Here is a 15,641-nt window from a genome sequence, read left to right as displayed (position 1 = left end):
TACACTCACTAGAATGACCAAAGACTGACAATATCAAAAGCTGGCTGGGATATGGAGGAACTGGAACTCCCCACGTGCTGGTCGAAGGATAAAATTGTATGACCACGCTGGAAAAAAGCTTGGTAGTTTCTTAGACAAACATACTTACCATGTGATCCAACAACTCCACTCTTTGACATCCAACAGAAATAGAAGTATATTTTTATAGCCATGAATACAATTGTTGATAGTAGCTTTATTTGTAATAATAATAAGACTCCGAACAACACAAATGTCCATCAACAGGTGAATGGGTGAATTAACTATGACGTGGTTATCCATACAATGGCTACTACTCAGCCATAAAAGGAATTAGCTGGTATGTGCTACAAAATGATGAATCTCAAAATAATTGTCAAATTAAAGAAACTAGACCCCCCTCCCGGAACACAAAAAAATCCATACAGTATGAATCCACTTTTGTAAACTTTGAGAGAATACAAAGTAAGTCAGTGAGACAGAATGCAGAAGGTAGTCCCTGGGGATGAAGCAGAGAACACTGGGGTGGCACAGACATCTTTCAGGGTGATGGTTGTTCTTGACTGGGTTGATGGTTTCCCTGACACCTGCATTTGTCAGTTTGAATATATGTAGTTTATCTTGAGTATATGCCAGTAGCGCCACAAAATAATTTTTGAAGATGTTATTTTTGAAATTTGTGTATAGTCTTCTTTAATGTATTTTCTCTTATAATTACTTGCTGAAAAATCTAAAACTGAAGCTCACAGATCTCTGGCTTACAAATATTGCGGGAAACCACCATTTCTTGTGTTTGACCGCCTCCCGGGAAAAGGGCTCATTCTGGAGCCCATGCTGCCGTTCTCGTTAGACAAGACAGCACTATGCTGTTGCTGGCATTGGGAGCACAAGAACTGCAGTCTCAGGGGAGTGCCCGGTCCAGGCCTGGCAAGGCCCCCCACCCACATCTCACTTCCCTGAGAGGTGGATGACTGCAGTTTGTAAGGCAGAGAGGAGGCACGTTGGCAGGGCTCAGCCACTACTGGTGGTCACAGCCCAGGCAGTGAGGAGTCCTGGTTCACAAACACAGCCACTCCGAGCAGCACTGGAGTGGCAGTGGACAGAAGGCAAGACGAGGTGACCTGTCTTCAGGCTCCGGAGTGCCATGACCTTCAAAAGCAGATTCCAAGCATTCCCGGGCCCCTCGATGCCTCTGTTGCTCTGCTGCTCCCAAACACAGCTTCCCTCTCCCCTCTTGGCACACAGAGAATCCTCAGAGAACAGCTGAGACCCAGAGCCAGTAGGCCACCAGTCCACAGCACCAGTCCACAGCCTGACTTAAGCTGGCTTCCACATCAGTGGCTGTGATGACTGCCCCTCACAAAGCACTGCGCAGCTGCCCCTGCAACACTTTGTACCTTGTGCCCACGTTTGGAGCTATTCCCATCCTCAGAGTTCAGGTCTGGGACTTTTGCTGTTTTATTTCTATTGCCCTAGTCTGTCTGTCTGTCTGTCTGTCTGTCTGTCTGTCTGTCTGTCTGTCTGTCCTCCCCAACCCCCACCCCCCGCATAGTGACAATGTTTCACTATGCAGTTCATGCTGGCTTTGAACTCACTTTGTAGCCCAGGCCAGCCTTGAATTCACAGCGATCTTCCTGTCTCAGCCTCTTGAGCGCAGTGCCCTAGCTTCTCAGAAGCCCAGAGAAAATCTACACCTTGGGCAAGACAGCTTCTGAGAGACAGATCCACGCGTGTCCCAACACCTCCAGCAGGGGGCGATGAGCACCAAGCTCTGCACAGCACCAGCCACCCCACCCTACCCCACTACCTCCCCAATCCCACCCCCAGGGCTCTGCAAGCAGCTCACCATGACAGTCACACAGGTGGATTTGGGGCACTGCTCCTTTCCAGAGCCTTGGCCATCCTTCACAGGGCTTCACGCCATACAACACTCAGCCTTGGTTTCCCAGGCTAGCTCTGAGGTATTGCAAGCTGCCCCAAACCTTCACCTGAGTGCTCCTCCTTCGACCCTTGCACCAAGGGGCTTCCACATCCAGGTGGAGGCCTTGCTCACCTGCTCCCCACCAAAACAGCACACACAAAACCAGAAAGAAAAACTCATGTCTTTATTGTTCGATTAAAGGACTGACTGGTGGAGTAGAGGGTGTGTGGGAAGAGTCTGGCTTTGAGTAGCCGGAAACTGCTTTAACTGTGTACAAAATGCAAATGTTACAAAAATCACATAGAAAATGGGTCAGCCAAGCAGCAGCCCTGGCAGGGGGCTCAAGGCACAAGAGAAATGGCCCACCCAGGTTCCTGGGGTGTGGCCAGGGGGCAGGCCAGGGCTGCACTGTCCCTCCAGCCCCACGGAGTCACTCTTCTCTTCCCGCTCACAAATGAGTGCAAAGCCACCCTCCAGTGGGGCATAAGGACCACTGGCCAAGGCACTATCAGAAATAAAATGGGCCAGAGCCAAGCACTCAGCTCCCGTTCACCCCACAACCAAGCCCTACAGTGGGGGCCTGCAATGTGGGTACAAGATCCCAAGCCCACGGCTGTTGAGCCACAGGATGCCACGCACAGGTACACATGGCCTGGGCCTCAGCCAGTGCCAAATGGGCAGAGGGGCCACAGTGCAGCCCTGTCCAGCCTGAGTGGAGTGAACACTGCCACCCAGCACTGTCCCTATTGGAGCCATGGTCCTGGGCAAGGCCCTAATTCGGGTAACACAAACAGCACCCTGTGCCCACCGCCTCCACACTGGGGTAGGTGCCAGGGCCCAGGAGCCCATCAGTGACAGAGTGTTCCATGATGATGTCCTCCACTCGGGTGATATACAGGAGCGTCAGCAGCACCCCCAAGAACTGCAAAACCAAGGCAGCGCTGGTGAGCACCTACGTACCTCAAGGTGGCCCTCCTGGCAGTTCCCGGGGCCCCAGAAATGCAAGCAGACAGCCAGAAGCCCTCCTGGCACTGGTGGTCTAGGAAATCCCCACTGCACAGCACTCCACTGCCCAGGCAGCCCAGCCTGCCCTCCCTGGAAATCCCGGGGAACTCCTGGGTCCTGCCAGCCACCTCCCAGCCCTGCCTCCGTATCTCAGGGACAAGGGCAAGCTTCTTCACCTTGGCCGGCCTTCGCCTCCTCTGGGAAATGGACAGGACATCACACCTCCCTTGTGGTGAGCACTAGGGACAGAGCCCAGGGAGCCACGGACAAGCTTGGCTACCATGGCTACCACCACTCACCCTCCCTCTGGCAACCCCCCAGGCCCGGTTGCCCACCTGGGGGAGCAGAATGCCCAGCAGGAGCCCCGCCATGATGGTGTAGTTGTCCATGAACCAGATGATCACGGCGTTGGTGCAGCCCCGGACGTAGATGATGTTCTGCACGCTGAGGCGCTGTGCGGGAGGGGCCAGTCAGCAGGAGCGGACTCTGCCCCCACCCTCCCCCTGCTCTTACACAACATGAGAAGGTGACCGGAACCACTCATCCTCTAGTACTAGGAGAGCTGGGGAACATTATGGTGACATGTGCGCTGTCCAAAAGATTAGCACTGGGGACTGAGGGACTGCAGAGCCTGAGGACAGTCCTGTCCCGCAGCCAACTGTCCAGCCTACAGGCATGGGTGTGTGTGAAAAACAACCCATAATCTTCTGAGTCGAAAGCGGGACTAACTCCAGGCAAGGTAAAACTAACATGTTTTCTGTACTGCTTTAATGTCCAACAAATTTTGCAGATCTGCTACGATGTAAAATGAGGAATGATCACACAGGCTGAACATCCCTAGCCACAAACCCGAAATAGTCCAAACTCAAAAGTCTTTTGAACACTGCCCTACTGCTACAAGTAGAAAATTCCACATCGGGAAATTGTTTCCTGCACAAAATGATGACAAATCGTGTATGAAATTACCTTCAGACCACGTGTAGAAGGTGTGTATGAAACATAATTTCATGCTCTAACTTAGGGACCACCCCCAAGATATTTCATTCTGAATTTTAATATTCTAAAATTTCCACCAAAAAATCTGAAATCCAAAACACTTTGGCCCCAAACATTACAAAAATGCCAGATTCAATCTGTATTCAGACTTTTATAAATAACTGATCATATTTTTTAATCACTGACTGTTTTACATCTCACCACGTTGCCAAGGCTGGCCTCAAAACTCCGGAGCTCCAGTGATCCTCCTGCCGCAGCCTGCTAAGGAGCTGGGACGATATTCATCTTTTTTTTTTTAATGTATTTAGTGCAGGGTCTACAGGGTCTCAACATGTGGATCAGACTAGTAGTGATCCTCCTGTTTTCAGTCCCCCAAGCACTGGGATTACAGGTGTATGCCACCATACCCAGTCTCAGTTGCAGTCTCAGCGAGCCCTGAGGCAGGGCCAGCATGGCTTGTGGTGCCAGGGATGGAACCCGAGTCCCTGTGCTCTGCCTAAGCAGGCGTTTTAGTCCACTGAGCTCTCTGGCTGGCCCTAGCTGGGACTATAGTGTCAGAGACAAACAGGATGCTTCCGGTAGACAGTCACCAACACAATGCACTGCATAGGGACCCCTGAGATGTTAAGTCTCAGGGACACCCTCCCACCTGCAAACACTATTTTACTGTTTTCTAATGTATCTCACAATAGCCAGAGTTCTTATGTGTTAAAATCTGTTATGGAGTTGCAAATTGCATTATTTTATTTCTCCGTTATCATGGTTAGACCATGATGCTGACCACTTAGAAATGAGGTGCACAGGCAAATTACAGCGCTGTATCTAGAGGTTTCATGTTCAACTGGCATCAGGAAGCGCTGTTACATGGCGCAGCTGGCAGCTCTGGCGGGGTGAGCACACCGCTGGTTGCAGACCTCAAGCTAGATGTGTGCTAGCACCACCTGCTGGGCTCCAGCCCAGAAGTCACACTTCCACTGAGGCCCTTTGGGGTGCTGCTATATGGCTGCTGATGGACCCCACTGTGTAAGCCAGTGCTCTGCAGCCCCTCAGCCGCCTTTCCTCTTAACTCCTTTCCTGGCATCCCCTGGTGCTCTCCTAACCTAGGCCAGCTGCACAGAGCATGCATGGGCTCCTGGTCCCAGGTGCAGGGATCCCTGCAAACTGGTGACCCCAAAGGCAGAGGCTGAGCCAGGTCAGGCACACGGGCAGGCCAGGGGTCCTGGCAGGTGGCCTCATTGGACAAGCCCGAAGGAAGCACTCAGCAAAGCAGGGCAAGTGGCCTCTCGAGCTTCCCTGAGCCCTGCTGTAGCAGCACTTCTGGCCCCAGGACAGTCAACTCTAAACCATCCCCCACCCCCTATGCCCCATCCTGGGGTTGGGACAGGCACAGCAATGTTTCCAGGGACAGGGGACTTCAAAGACATTACCTCCTTATCGATGGTTTTGTAGCCACACATGGTATTGATGACATCTGTCTGAAATAGAAACGTGACAGCTAGCACACTGTGGGTCTTCCCTTCCCCTCCTCTAGCAGCAGCCCAGAACCACGGAGCAAAGCAAGCTGCCCTGGGGCCCCAGCAAGGTCCGGTCCCAAGACACTGCCTTGCTCCCTGGGTCGCCTCTTCCCACACTGCTGCATCTTCTGAAGGAACACCTGGAACCACAGCTCCACCAGCCGAGGGCAGGGCTGACCCTTGGGCACCCTTCTGTGCCCCCTGAGACCTGGCCTCATCAGGTGCTGGAAGTTTCTTCCTGGGAGGCAGCTACTCTCTAGAGCCCCGCCGCCACCCCACCCCCTGCACACCCCAGCTGCCAGTTAATTTAAGCCCTGGGAAGCTGTGAGCCAGACACAGGCCCCATCAAACGCCTTCCCAGGCAGGACCCATGTCACAGATGGGCAAGGCCACTCTGTATCACCACTGTCCTACCCCTCTCCATGTGATGAAGAGGTACATTCTGGGTCCAGCTCATGACCCCAGCAGGTGTGTCTCTCCCCATCTAAGTGAATGCTTTGTGGGGCTTGTGGGCCACAGGCACCCCTGGTGGCACAGAGGGGCCACTGTGGCCCTGGCATCACACCTTTTGTATCTGGAGCCTGCTCTGCCATGTAAGAAAACTGTACTTCAGAGAGCTGCACTCCATCGGCCCCTGAGGCACCAGCATATGGGACTCTGTTAAGCAGCGAGTGAATGGACATTCTCTTCCACAAAGCCACGGGCAGTCAGTGAACCCACCTCGTGGCTGTTGAGGACATGACTGGATGCAAAGAAAAGCACTGGCTGGGGTGACATTGTTCATGATCCCAGTCCTTGGAAAAGCAAGAAGAAGTTGGGCCTCAGGTGCCATCCAGGTCACTCTAAATGTCAGGGCTCTGTGAGTCCCTCTCCTAGACCTTCCCACAGGTGCCCTCAGACCCAGCAACACCAGTGTCCATGTGGCACCAGGTCCATCCAGGCCATGAAAGTGGTCCCCTGGCAAGAGTCAAGTCTGAGGAGCAGGTAAGGGAGAGTACATGGGCACAGGGGCTTCCCTGTCCTCCCTCCCTGCTGCCCTCCCTCCCTGCCTCCTTCCCTCCCTACCTTCCTCCCTCCCTGTCTCCCTTCCTCCCCTCCTCCTTTCTGCATTGAACCAATGTTAACTGGGCACCTATGCTATGCCAAACATACTGCTAGGAATTTGGAATACAGAAGAACAAAGTTCCTGCCCTTGAGAAACTCAGTCTGAATGAGGAGGTAAGCACATAAGGCAGAAGAAGGGCACCACACATTGAGGATGCATGACCTCGCCCAAGCCCACCCTGAATATAGGACCATGTGTTGCCTAGTGGACTGGGTAGAACAAAGGTGTGGCTCCCTCAGCCCAGTACCGGACAACGCAGAGGTGCCATCCACGTTGATCAGCTGAGGCCCCGGACAGCTGCAGGAAAGCTGCACCAGCGCTCAGCATCTCCCTCTGCCTTGTGGGCTTCTGGCTCTGCCCAACCACCAGCCCTTCTGCTCACTAACCAGCATCTCAGTCAGCATCCCCTGCCATTAAAGGAAAGGGAGAGTCCTGCCATGGCCTGCGGGACACCCAAGACCCTCATCTCTGCCAGGAATACCCTGGCACCAGACACCAGTGTGGCTCTCCCCCTCATTGCCTTCAGAACCCTCCTATCGGAGATGACAGCGCCCTGCGCCACTGCTTGCCCCCCTCAGCATTTACCCACTTGTCACACCTCTCTTTTCCTTCTTTATTTTGCCAGTTTTCCATGTGGGCAGAGGCTTTGTGTGCCTGCTGTACCCCTGCAACCTAGCAATGTGCCTGGCACATAACAGATGCTCAACCAGTACCTGCTAAATGAACAAGTTGGGCTTTCATATCTCAGCCTGCACACTTGTGCTGACAACCTCCCAGAAGGTCCAGGACCACCTGCTGCAGCCCGCTGAAGCCCCCACAGCACTCACTTGGTAGCCCACCCTAGGCGACAGCTAGAGTTTCCAAATAAGCTCGCTCCAGCCCAGCCTTCTCAGGGCGACTGCAGTTGGCGCTGCCCCTGCTTCCTGGGCAACACCCCACCGCAGCTGCTGGGTGTGCAGACTCAGGCAGCGGGCACCGTGTGGCAGAGATGTCAGCACGGAAACTTTCCATGACTATTGAGGCGTGAGTAATTGCATAGCTTTCTGCTGGTTACACACAAGGACCAACGGAGTGGTGACTACACAAGACAGCAACCCAAGTGACTAAGGGGGCGATAGCCGAGGGGCCAAGCTGGTGAGAGGCAGAGGCTGACATTTATATCACCACCCGCTCCTTCCGGGCACTGTGTTGCTGGGGGTCACTGGAGACAGCCAAAGCACAGACCCCACTCTGCCCGAGCCAATGCTGCAGATTGGCTGAGGTCGCTGAGCTCTGGGCTGAAGCTGCCACTCCCAGGCTTTCCTGGGCTGAAACAGCTGAGGGCATGTCATCCCAGCCCTGCCAATCTCAAGCAAGACACCTACCCTTCCCGTGCCTCGATCTCTTCATCTGTAAGTGAGTGAATTAATAGCAGCTACTCACATGTCACTGTAAGGGCTGGGTTATTTAATAAAACCAAGGAGCCTGAAGCAGGCCCCCGGGAGCTCAGCAGATGCTGACTGACCCACTCATAAAGACAAGGCCCCCTTGCCACACCCAAGAGCTCTCCTCGAAAGAGCTGCCAAGACTCAGGAAACCTCAGCTCTGGCTGCCCCCTCCTGCCTGCCTGCCCCAACCCATGCCAACCACATCCCCATCTTCAGCAGCATCTGACCAGCAGATGGCCTCCTGTCCCCACCCCAGGAGAGCATTACCTTGTTACTGATGCAGCAGGTGTAGGGCACCCCGCAGGCCAGCGGCCCGGGGGCAGTGCAGTCGTGGTACTGATTTTTGTTCCAATCTCTGTAGTCTTCCCCACCACAACACTTGAACTGAGAAAAACAGCAAACAGAAAAGAAGAGCTTCCAGTCAGGGACCAGAAGGGGCCCCGGGAGCCAGCACAGTTTGCTATGAGGATCACCCTGGTGGGAGGGACAGTCAGTACACAGGGCTGTATGCTGTCAGGTTAGAACTACCCAGGAGTGGCATGACTGTCCCGGAGGCAGTAAGCACCTGTCCTGGCAAAGTACACAAGTCAAGGTGGGCTGCCTTGGGGTAGACATCAGAGCAACAACTGGATGTTGAAGGGAAAACCCTTCCTGGGCAAATGAACTGACCATTTATCTTCATGTCCCTGGTGCCAGGCTAGACAGGACTTTTGTGGTCCCAGAGAACACAGTCCTGAGGAAGACCCTGCTCCACTGACCTCAGCACACAGGCAATGGCCTTGGGCTCTCCCCTGAGCTTGGCCTCCCCACCTCTGTCCTATACCAGTGCCCACTCGAGGGGCAGCAGCCAGCAGCTCCCTGGAGGCACTGGCATGTGTTGGGCACCATCTGGTCTCTGGACAGACAAGGTGAGCAAAACCAGGGAAGGGAGGCAGAGCAAGTGCTAAATGTAAAGGCGGGAAGGGACACAGGGACACAGGGGAAGGAGCAGAGCGGGCTCCTCAAAGGCTGCTCCAAGGAGAGGTGTGGGTACCAGACAAACCCCCGTTCCAGTCCCCCGTACCAGCTTCTCAGCTGTATGCCTGCAAGCAAGCTGATCAGCCAGCCTCTCTGGACTTGGATCCTTGTGTGTAAACGAGGAAGAGCAGGGGCAGCTTTGCAGAGTGCAGCCGTGGCTGTCACAGAAGCTGTGTGTAAAGCACTCTGCAGGAGGGGTAACGAGCAGGTGCCTGGTGAGCACTAGTCACTCCCACCCCTTCCCAGAGCCGTGGACTCCCCACCCAGCTAAAGGCTGCTTCCAGTAAAAACATCTCACTCTATCCGAGTGCGAGTGCCTGGGACTCCAGTGACCCCACCAGAGCTGGCAGTGCAGCACTGACAGGAAAGGGCTCCCGGAGGAGGCTGCACCTGTTCTGACTGCAAAGGCATGTGGAGCCGGGGCCCTGGGCGTGGCGAGAGGTGGCTCCCACCACAGGCTGGCACGAGGGGGCGGAGCAGCTGCGCTCTCAAGGTCACCTCCCAGGAGGCACTGCCGGGTGGAGTTGGCCAGTGGCTGTCCCCACCCAGGAGCCTAAGGACAGCCCACTTGCTGAGGCCTTATCTCTAAGCCCCTGGCCTGTTCTATGCTTCCCCCTCCCCCCCCGATACTGGGCATTTATCCAGAGCCTTCACAAAGAGCTGCATCTCAAACTCTTTTCTATATATATATATATATATATATATATATTTTTTAAGTCAGGGTCTCACTAAGTTGCTAAGTTGCCCAGGTTTGGCTTGAACTTGTGACCCCCTGCCTCAGCCTCACAGAGTGCCGGGATCACAAGTGTGCATCACCAAGCCCAGCTTCTTCTAAGCATTTCGGAAAGAAGTCAAGGTCATCTTTACAGCAAAGCCAGGGCAGGGACCTGAGCCCTGGCACTAAAGGAGACGGATGCAGACAAGCACAAGGACAAGCAGGTGCTGGCACTATGACTGCTGAACTGGGTGCTAAATGGGGGGCAAAGGCCCTGGAGGGACTGTTCTGACCCCAGCTCTGGGGCTCACCTGCTTCTGAACAAAGTCCATGATGTTTTTGAAGTCTAGATCGTCATAGTAGTTCTCAATTCCTCTTCGGATGTTGTCATTCAGAAAGTCAATGGTCTGTTAAGGAGACATTGTAAAAGAAAAGGACCAGGCACAGAGACCAACCCTGGATGTCAAGACCAGTAGAGGGCACCGTGTGCTTCTGGAGCACCCACACCACCTGCAGGGAGGGTCCCCATGCAATTCCCATGACCTCCCTGCCCGCGCACCCTCCCCAGCCTCTAAGACCCAACAGATGCCTGAGGGCCGCTATGACAACCTCCGTAGCTGGACAACGCAGGCCCTGGGGGCAAGGGCCCTGCCTGTGAGCCTTGAGCTCTGAGGCGCCAAACTCTAGCTGGCTCTGCCATCCTGGTCACCGGCCCTGCGCTCTCTCTGCCACCCAGGGACAGGCTTGAGCCAGAGCCTTTCCATCTACAGGCCCTCTTCACACTTCTCCATCACCCAGCCTCAAGCTTGATAGAGGAGGAAACTGAGAAGGACCCAGAGGAAGGAGCTGGAGGTGGGGTGCTTGCCCAGTTCACAGAGCAGGCCAGTGTAGGCCTGGCCAGGCCAGGATTACGAGCCTCCTGGCTTCCAGGACAGGCCTCTCTCTCCATCACTAGGTGCTGGGGCCCACAGACCCGGCAGTCCCCTCCCAGCCTGGGCAGGGACCATCCTCATGGGAAAGCGTGCTGGCACACTGCCCTCTCCCAGTCACACTGGGCTTTCTGGATCAACAGCCTGGCTGTTATGCTGAGATCCGGAACACAAAGGGGCCCACAGCGAGCAAGGGTGGGGGTGGAGTGTGGGCGGCCCATCTCCACGCTGGCTATGACAATCAGAGCTTTCAGAGCAGAGGCTGAGTATCAGCAGAGAGGGGGACAAAGGGGCATTCTTGGCCCTGGTGGCAGAGAGGAGCCACACAATTCCTGGGGGAGGCATCTTGGTAAACCCAGGGGCACAGCAGAGCTCAGGTTCCAGGCTCCCTCACAGCTCCCTTCCCCTTCCTGGGCCTGTTTCCCACCGTGAGCCAAGGCTGTAGGCCCATCTATAAGGCAGGGTCCAAAAACACCACCCAGAACACGGTCCCTGCAGTCACCAGGCTGCAGTCACTTCTGTTAACTTCCAAGCCTCTAGATCCCCTCTTGCAAAATTGGGAAGCAGCTGCCTCGGCTCCACAGGGACACTGTGGGGTTAAACTGTACTAAATCTCTGAAAGTGCTGAGCAGAAAGCTGGGCACATGGTAGGGCCTGGTGTGTTGCTATTGTTGTTTTGTTTGTTTTTGCAGTACTGGAGATTGAACTCAGGACTTTGCACTTTGCAAGACCACTGAGCTATCTCCCCAGCCCAGGTCTTGGTATTATAAAAATAGTTTTCACTATTTTTCCAGGAGACGGACACAGGATACCAGCTCAGACTCACCATGTCATGAGTGGAAAATGGTGACTCCAGGGTTAACTGAGGCCCAGATCTCCCCCGCCAAAGACCTCAACAGTACAGGCAGCCTCTGAGGGAAGCTCCTGGCACCACCCTCACGGGCATCCTGTAGCCCAGAGAGCCATGCCACTTGCCCAAGGTCACTCAGCGGCTTGAGAGGTTCTGCGAGAGATCATAAGATCAGGGCACCAAACTCCCAGTCTGACATCTTTTAGGGTGCGGAGCCAAAAGCCTAAGGTTCAGATCTGGGGTCATCTCTCTCAACCATTTCTAGCACGGGAAGAGTAAAAGGAAGCAGGCCAGGGCCACCTAATCCCCAAGACCACAATGCTCACAGCCAAGGTGACCAGGGGCCCAGGAGGAAAAGGACACAGCATCTGTGAGAAACTTGGAACTGTTGGCCATGGACTGCATCGGTCTCGCACTGGACACTGGGGCAGGGGCTGGGTGGATGGCCTGGCACAGAGCCACACAGCCTGGGAGCAGCAAGGACCTGGAAGGCCTTAGGCCCAGGTCAGAGCCGCTCCAGCCTTCAGTGCCTGCTCCTCTACATAGACCAAGGAGAGGCCAGCTGGCCCAGGTGTGGGAGGGATGGGGTTAGCTGCTCTGCAAGGTGGGGCAGAGGATGAGCTCACAGCCTCAGAGTTACTGGGCACTGGGTGACGTCATTATCAAGGTCATCCCTAGGGCAACCATCATGAGAATGTGATGTTGAGCCACTTTCTTTCATATGCAGGGCACTACAGCCTCAGCCTTGGCCCCTCTGTCCCCCTTCTGCTCCTAGACTGGCCAACTTCCAGCCTACCCCTAGGTCACTGTGCCTCATGGGTGCCTTCAGAGCTGGTGACAGAGTGGGATGAGGGCAGGAGGCCCAGGCTAGGGAAGCAGATCGGGTAGAGGTGAAGTTGGTGGGCATAGGCCCGGTCTTCCCTCCTCTAAGAGCAGTGTTGGCCTCTGTCCCCAAATCATCTTGGGCATTTGCAAGGGCACAGACTCCATGCCAGGCCTTGGTGAGTCAGGCCAGAAAGGGAAGGCAAGGGCAGAGAATGGACAGGAGGAGCAGAAGGCCCCAGGGTCCATGGACAGCAGCTGCCCCGACACCCAGGGGACAGATCTGTGGGCCCTAATGTCTTTCACAATTGTGTCCACTTATGTGAGTGTGCACGAGTGCACTGGAGTGGGTAGGTCACTGAGGTCTCCTCTGGCTGTAATATTGGGGATGGTGGGGAGGAAATCTCACGAGGGGACACAGCAGGCGTTGCTGACCTAACGTGTTCTGAGGAACTTCAAAGCCTGCCAGGGGACATGGCTTGTGACAGCAGGCGGGGAAGTGGCTTCCACTGCAGGTCCCAGAAGCCACAGCCAGCAGCATCACCACACCTGGCTCTAAACAAGGTTATGGCAGCTGGGGTACCCAGAGAGGACTAGAAAGGCCCTTCCACTAAGAGCCAGCAGGGTCTCAGTTGTCACATAGACTGGGCCAACTGAAGCCGAGAATAAGTAAAAATCAAAAGCTACCAGGATTTCAGAGCACATTGCTTAAGCCACCAGAGCTACAAATAATTGTCCTTTCTAATTGTTTCTTTCAGATCAGATTGTTCAGCTACCCAAGGCCTCCAGAGGGGCACAGGCAGTGTTTTCAGTGGATGAGGAATGGCAGGGGACAGTCACCCAGGGCTTCCCTGGCAGCATCGGAGACCCTGGTGACACAGCTGTTCCCAACACCTGGAATCACAGAGAATCCTGAGGTGAGAAAGGTCACACAGGGTCCCAGGAACTAGCCAGCAGCTAGCAGCTCTGCACAGAGGGGCACCTCAGCTGGAGATCTGGCCAGCCCAGGGCAGAATGCTGCCTCCGGGCCACCAGCAGCCTGGCTCAGGTGCTCGGCCGAGGGGGCTGTGGTGCTACCTCCTTTCTCCTGCCCCTGGCCCAATGTGTACCTGGAACCAGCTGAGGAGGCCAGGGCCAAAACAAGACAGCCTGACTGGTGCTGGCATCTGGAATGATACAATACTCTCTGATGGAGTTGAAGAAAGAGATCAGTGCTCCCCACCTCCGGCTGCGACAGGCAGAGCAGAGGCAAGGGGCCTGCAGCATTGCTAGACCCTCCGGAGAAGCCCCAGACCAGGCTGGGCAGTGGCCACTGTGGAGGGCACAAGACCCAGACAGCCACACAGACCCTACCGCAGTGGCCAGTGTCATGTAGCAGCATGTGCTTTTGCTTTTGTCCCGGCCTGTCCGGCTCCCTAGGCAGCCGGTCCCATATCCCCAATCAGTAAGGCCATTTTCCCGTTGACTTTACAAAAGGAAAAACAAACATTAAAAAAAGAAAAGAGGGGGTTGGGGAGATGGCTCAGTGGAATAAAGTGCTCCCCTGGCAAGCGCAAGGGCCTGAGTTCAATCCCCGGTTCCGAAAAAAAAAAAAAAAAAGAAGAAGAAACTTTGGGAGTTGGGGAAAAATAAAATGAAAAGAAGAAAAATCACCTTTGTCCCATCTCTCAGAGTGTATTAGTATTTCTGTTTCTCTTAGTCTTTCTCCAGACTTTATTTTATTCATTGTGAAGGTCTCACCGCATGTCTGAATTAGTAGCCTGATTTAACATTATAAAAATTTTTGTTTGAGGATATGATACTGGGGTGTTGACCACAGAAACAAGTGCATCCTCTGTGCCTGGCTCACCAATTTCTCTTCCCCAAGGTGGGTCGTGGAAACTCCAGCCTCCACATCCTTCATAAAGACGTGCCGTGACCTGCCCTTGTGTGACAGTCAGTCACAGACACCCTTATTGTCCAGGTGGTACCTGGAGCCCTCAAAGGAGGCGCAGTGCAGACTGAACAGAAAGACCTCACTGGGTGTCCCCACACAGCCTATGTGCAAACGTGCCTGTGCCCTAAGTGGTCGTCGAGCCCTGAAGTGCAGGGCACAGGGGCTCCCTGAGAGCTGAACACGCAAAGGCTCAGCACACGCCCTCCCAAGCCTCACCTTTCTGCATCCTTTGGAACATCCTTTATAATAAGCTGGTAATAAAGGGACAATAAATACCCTTCATAATAAGTAGGACCTGGTGTTCCCCTGAGTTCTGTGAGGTGCCTGAGCAAATTAACTGAACCCAAGGAAGGGTCGGAAGGATCCCCATTACAGCCAGTGGTCAGAAGCACAGGTGAAAGCACCTAGGGCTGTGACTGGCACCCGAAGGGGACAGTCTTGGGAGTGTGTCTGCTCAGCCCGTGGGGCGTGATACCATCTCCAGGTGGACAGCACCAGCACTGAGTGACTCAGAGGACACCTCCCTGGGGTCTGTGGCAGATAGATGACTCCCCTGGCACATGAGAAAAGCCCCACCTCCAGGGACCGTGGAGGCGACCTGGTCTGTCAGCATGTGAGAGGAGAAACTTGAGTTCGTGTTTGTTCTTTTCAACAGACATTGTGGTCCACGCCACAGAGCTGAGAGCCCCTTCCTGCCGCCCACCACGACCCCCACCAGGGCACCTGTGTTGAAGGGGTTTCTTAACCTCTCCACCCAAGAGAGCCGGGCACACTTCACAGGCCACAGTACACACAGAAGGTGGGGATGACTGGAAACTGCCCCTGGCCGCAGCCCTGTGGCTTCCTGAAGGGTTCAGGGGCTTTTGAGGCCTCAGGCCGGATTCCTCCCTTGAAAGGCCCCCATGCTTGGCCCTCACGGACCCAAGAAGCCTGGCAAGCGGCAGATCCCACAGCCTCGGCAGAAGCAGGCTGGGACTCAGCCTGCTGCTCTCTGGAGCAGGCTGTTCATTAAGGGTGTAGAAGTTGCTAATCACAAACTCTTCCTGGGCTCCAGCCAGGAAAGCACTCCCCCAACCCTGGAAGGCTCAGGCTGGCCAGAAGCTCTGAGGGCTGCACAGAAGAGTGTCCAGGAAGGCAGATGAGAGAATAGCTCCCTCCCCTCAAGCTGCAGGCACATGAGTTAGCATCCTGGATCTGCTAGCTCAGAGCAGACAACTAGAGCAGAAAAGAGGAAAAGGGAGGAGCAGAGAGCTGTCTCTGTCTTACTGTGTGCTGTTGGAAGGGTTTCTTAACCTCTCTGTGTAGTGATGACTCCATCAGTAGGATGGGAATTACCCCTCCCCTGCTCTGGAGCTCAGCCTTGGATCCCAGGGGTGTAGACTTGCT

General features: G+C 54.6%; 1 protein-coding gene across 1 annotated transcript in view; it reads right to left on the bottom strand.

Moving 5' to 3' along the window:
• Window positions 1-2,102: 2,102 nt before the first annotated feature.
• Tspan15 (tetraspanin 15) overlaps window positions 2,103-15,641 on the bottom strand; it is a 45,896-nt gene continuing 32,357 nt past the window's right edge. Inside the window, exons 4-8 of the mRNA XM_004623958.2 lie at window positions 10,030-10,125; window positions 8,254-8,370; window positions 5,368-5,415; window positions 3,280-3,396; window positions 2,103-2,861 (exon numbers count right to left, since the gene is read on the bottom strand). Coding sequence (XP_004624015.1) covers window positions 2,712-2,861; window positions 3,280-3,396; window positions 5,368-5,415; window positions 8,254-8,370; window positions 10,030-10,125 — 528 coding nt within the window. The 3' untranslated portion in view covers window positions 2,103-2,711. The remainder of the gene's footprint in view (window positions 2,862-3,279; window positions 3,397-5,367; window positions 5,416-8,253; window positions 8,371-10,029; window positions 10,126-15,641) is intronic.

Source organism: Octodon degus, unplaced genomic scaffold (genome assembly GCF_000260255.1).
Source record: "Octodon degus isolate 3935 unplaced genomic scaffold, OctDeg1.0 scaffold00005, whole genome shotgun sequence".
Taxonomy (NCBI): domain Eukaryota; kingdom Metazoa; phylum Chordata; class Mammalia; order Rodentia; family Octodontidae; genus Octodon; species Octodon degus.
This window is presented reverse-complemented; position numbering and strand designations above follow the sequence as displayed.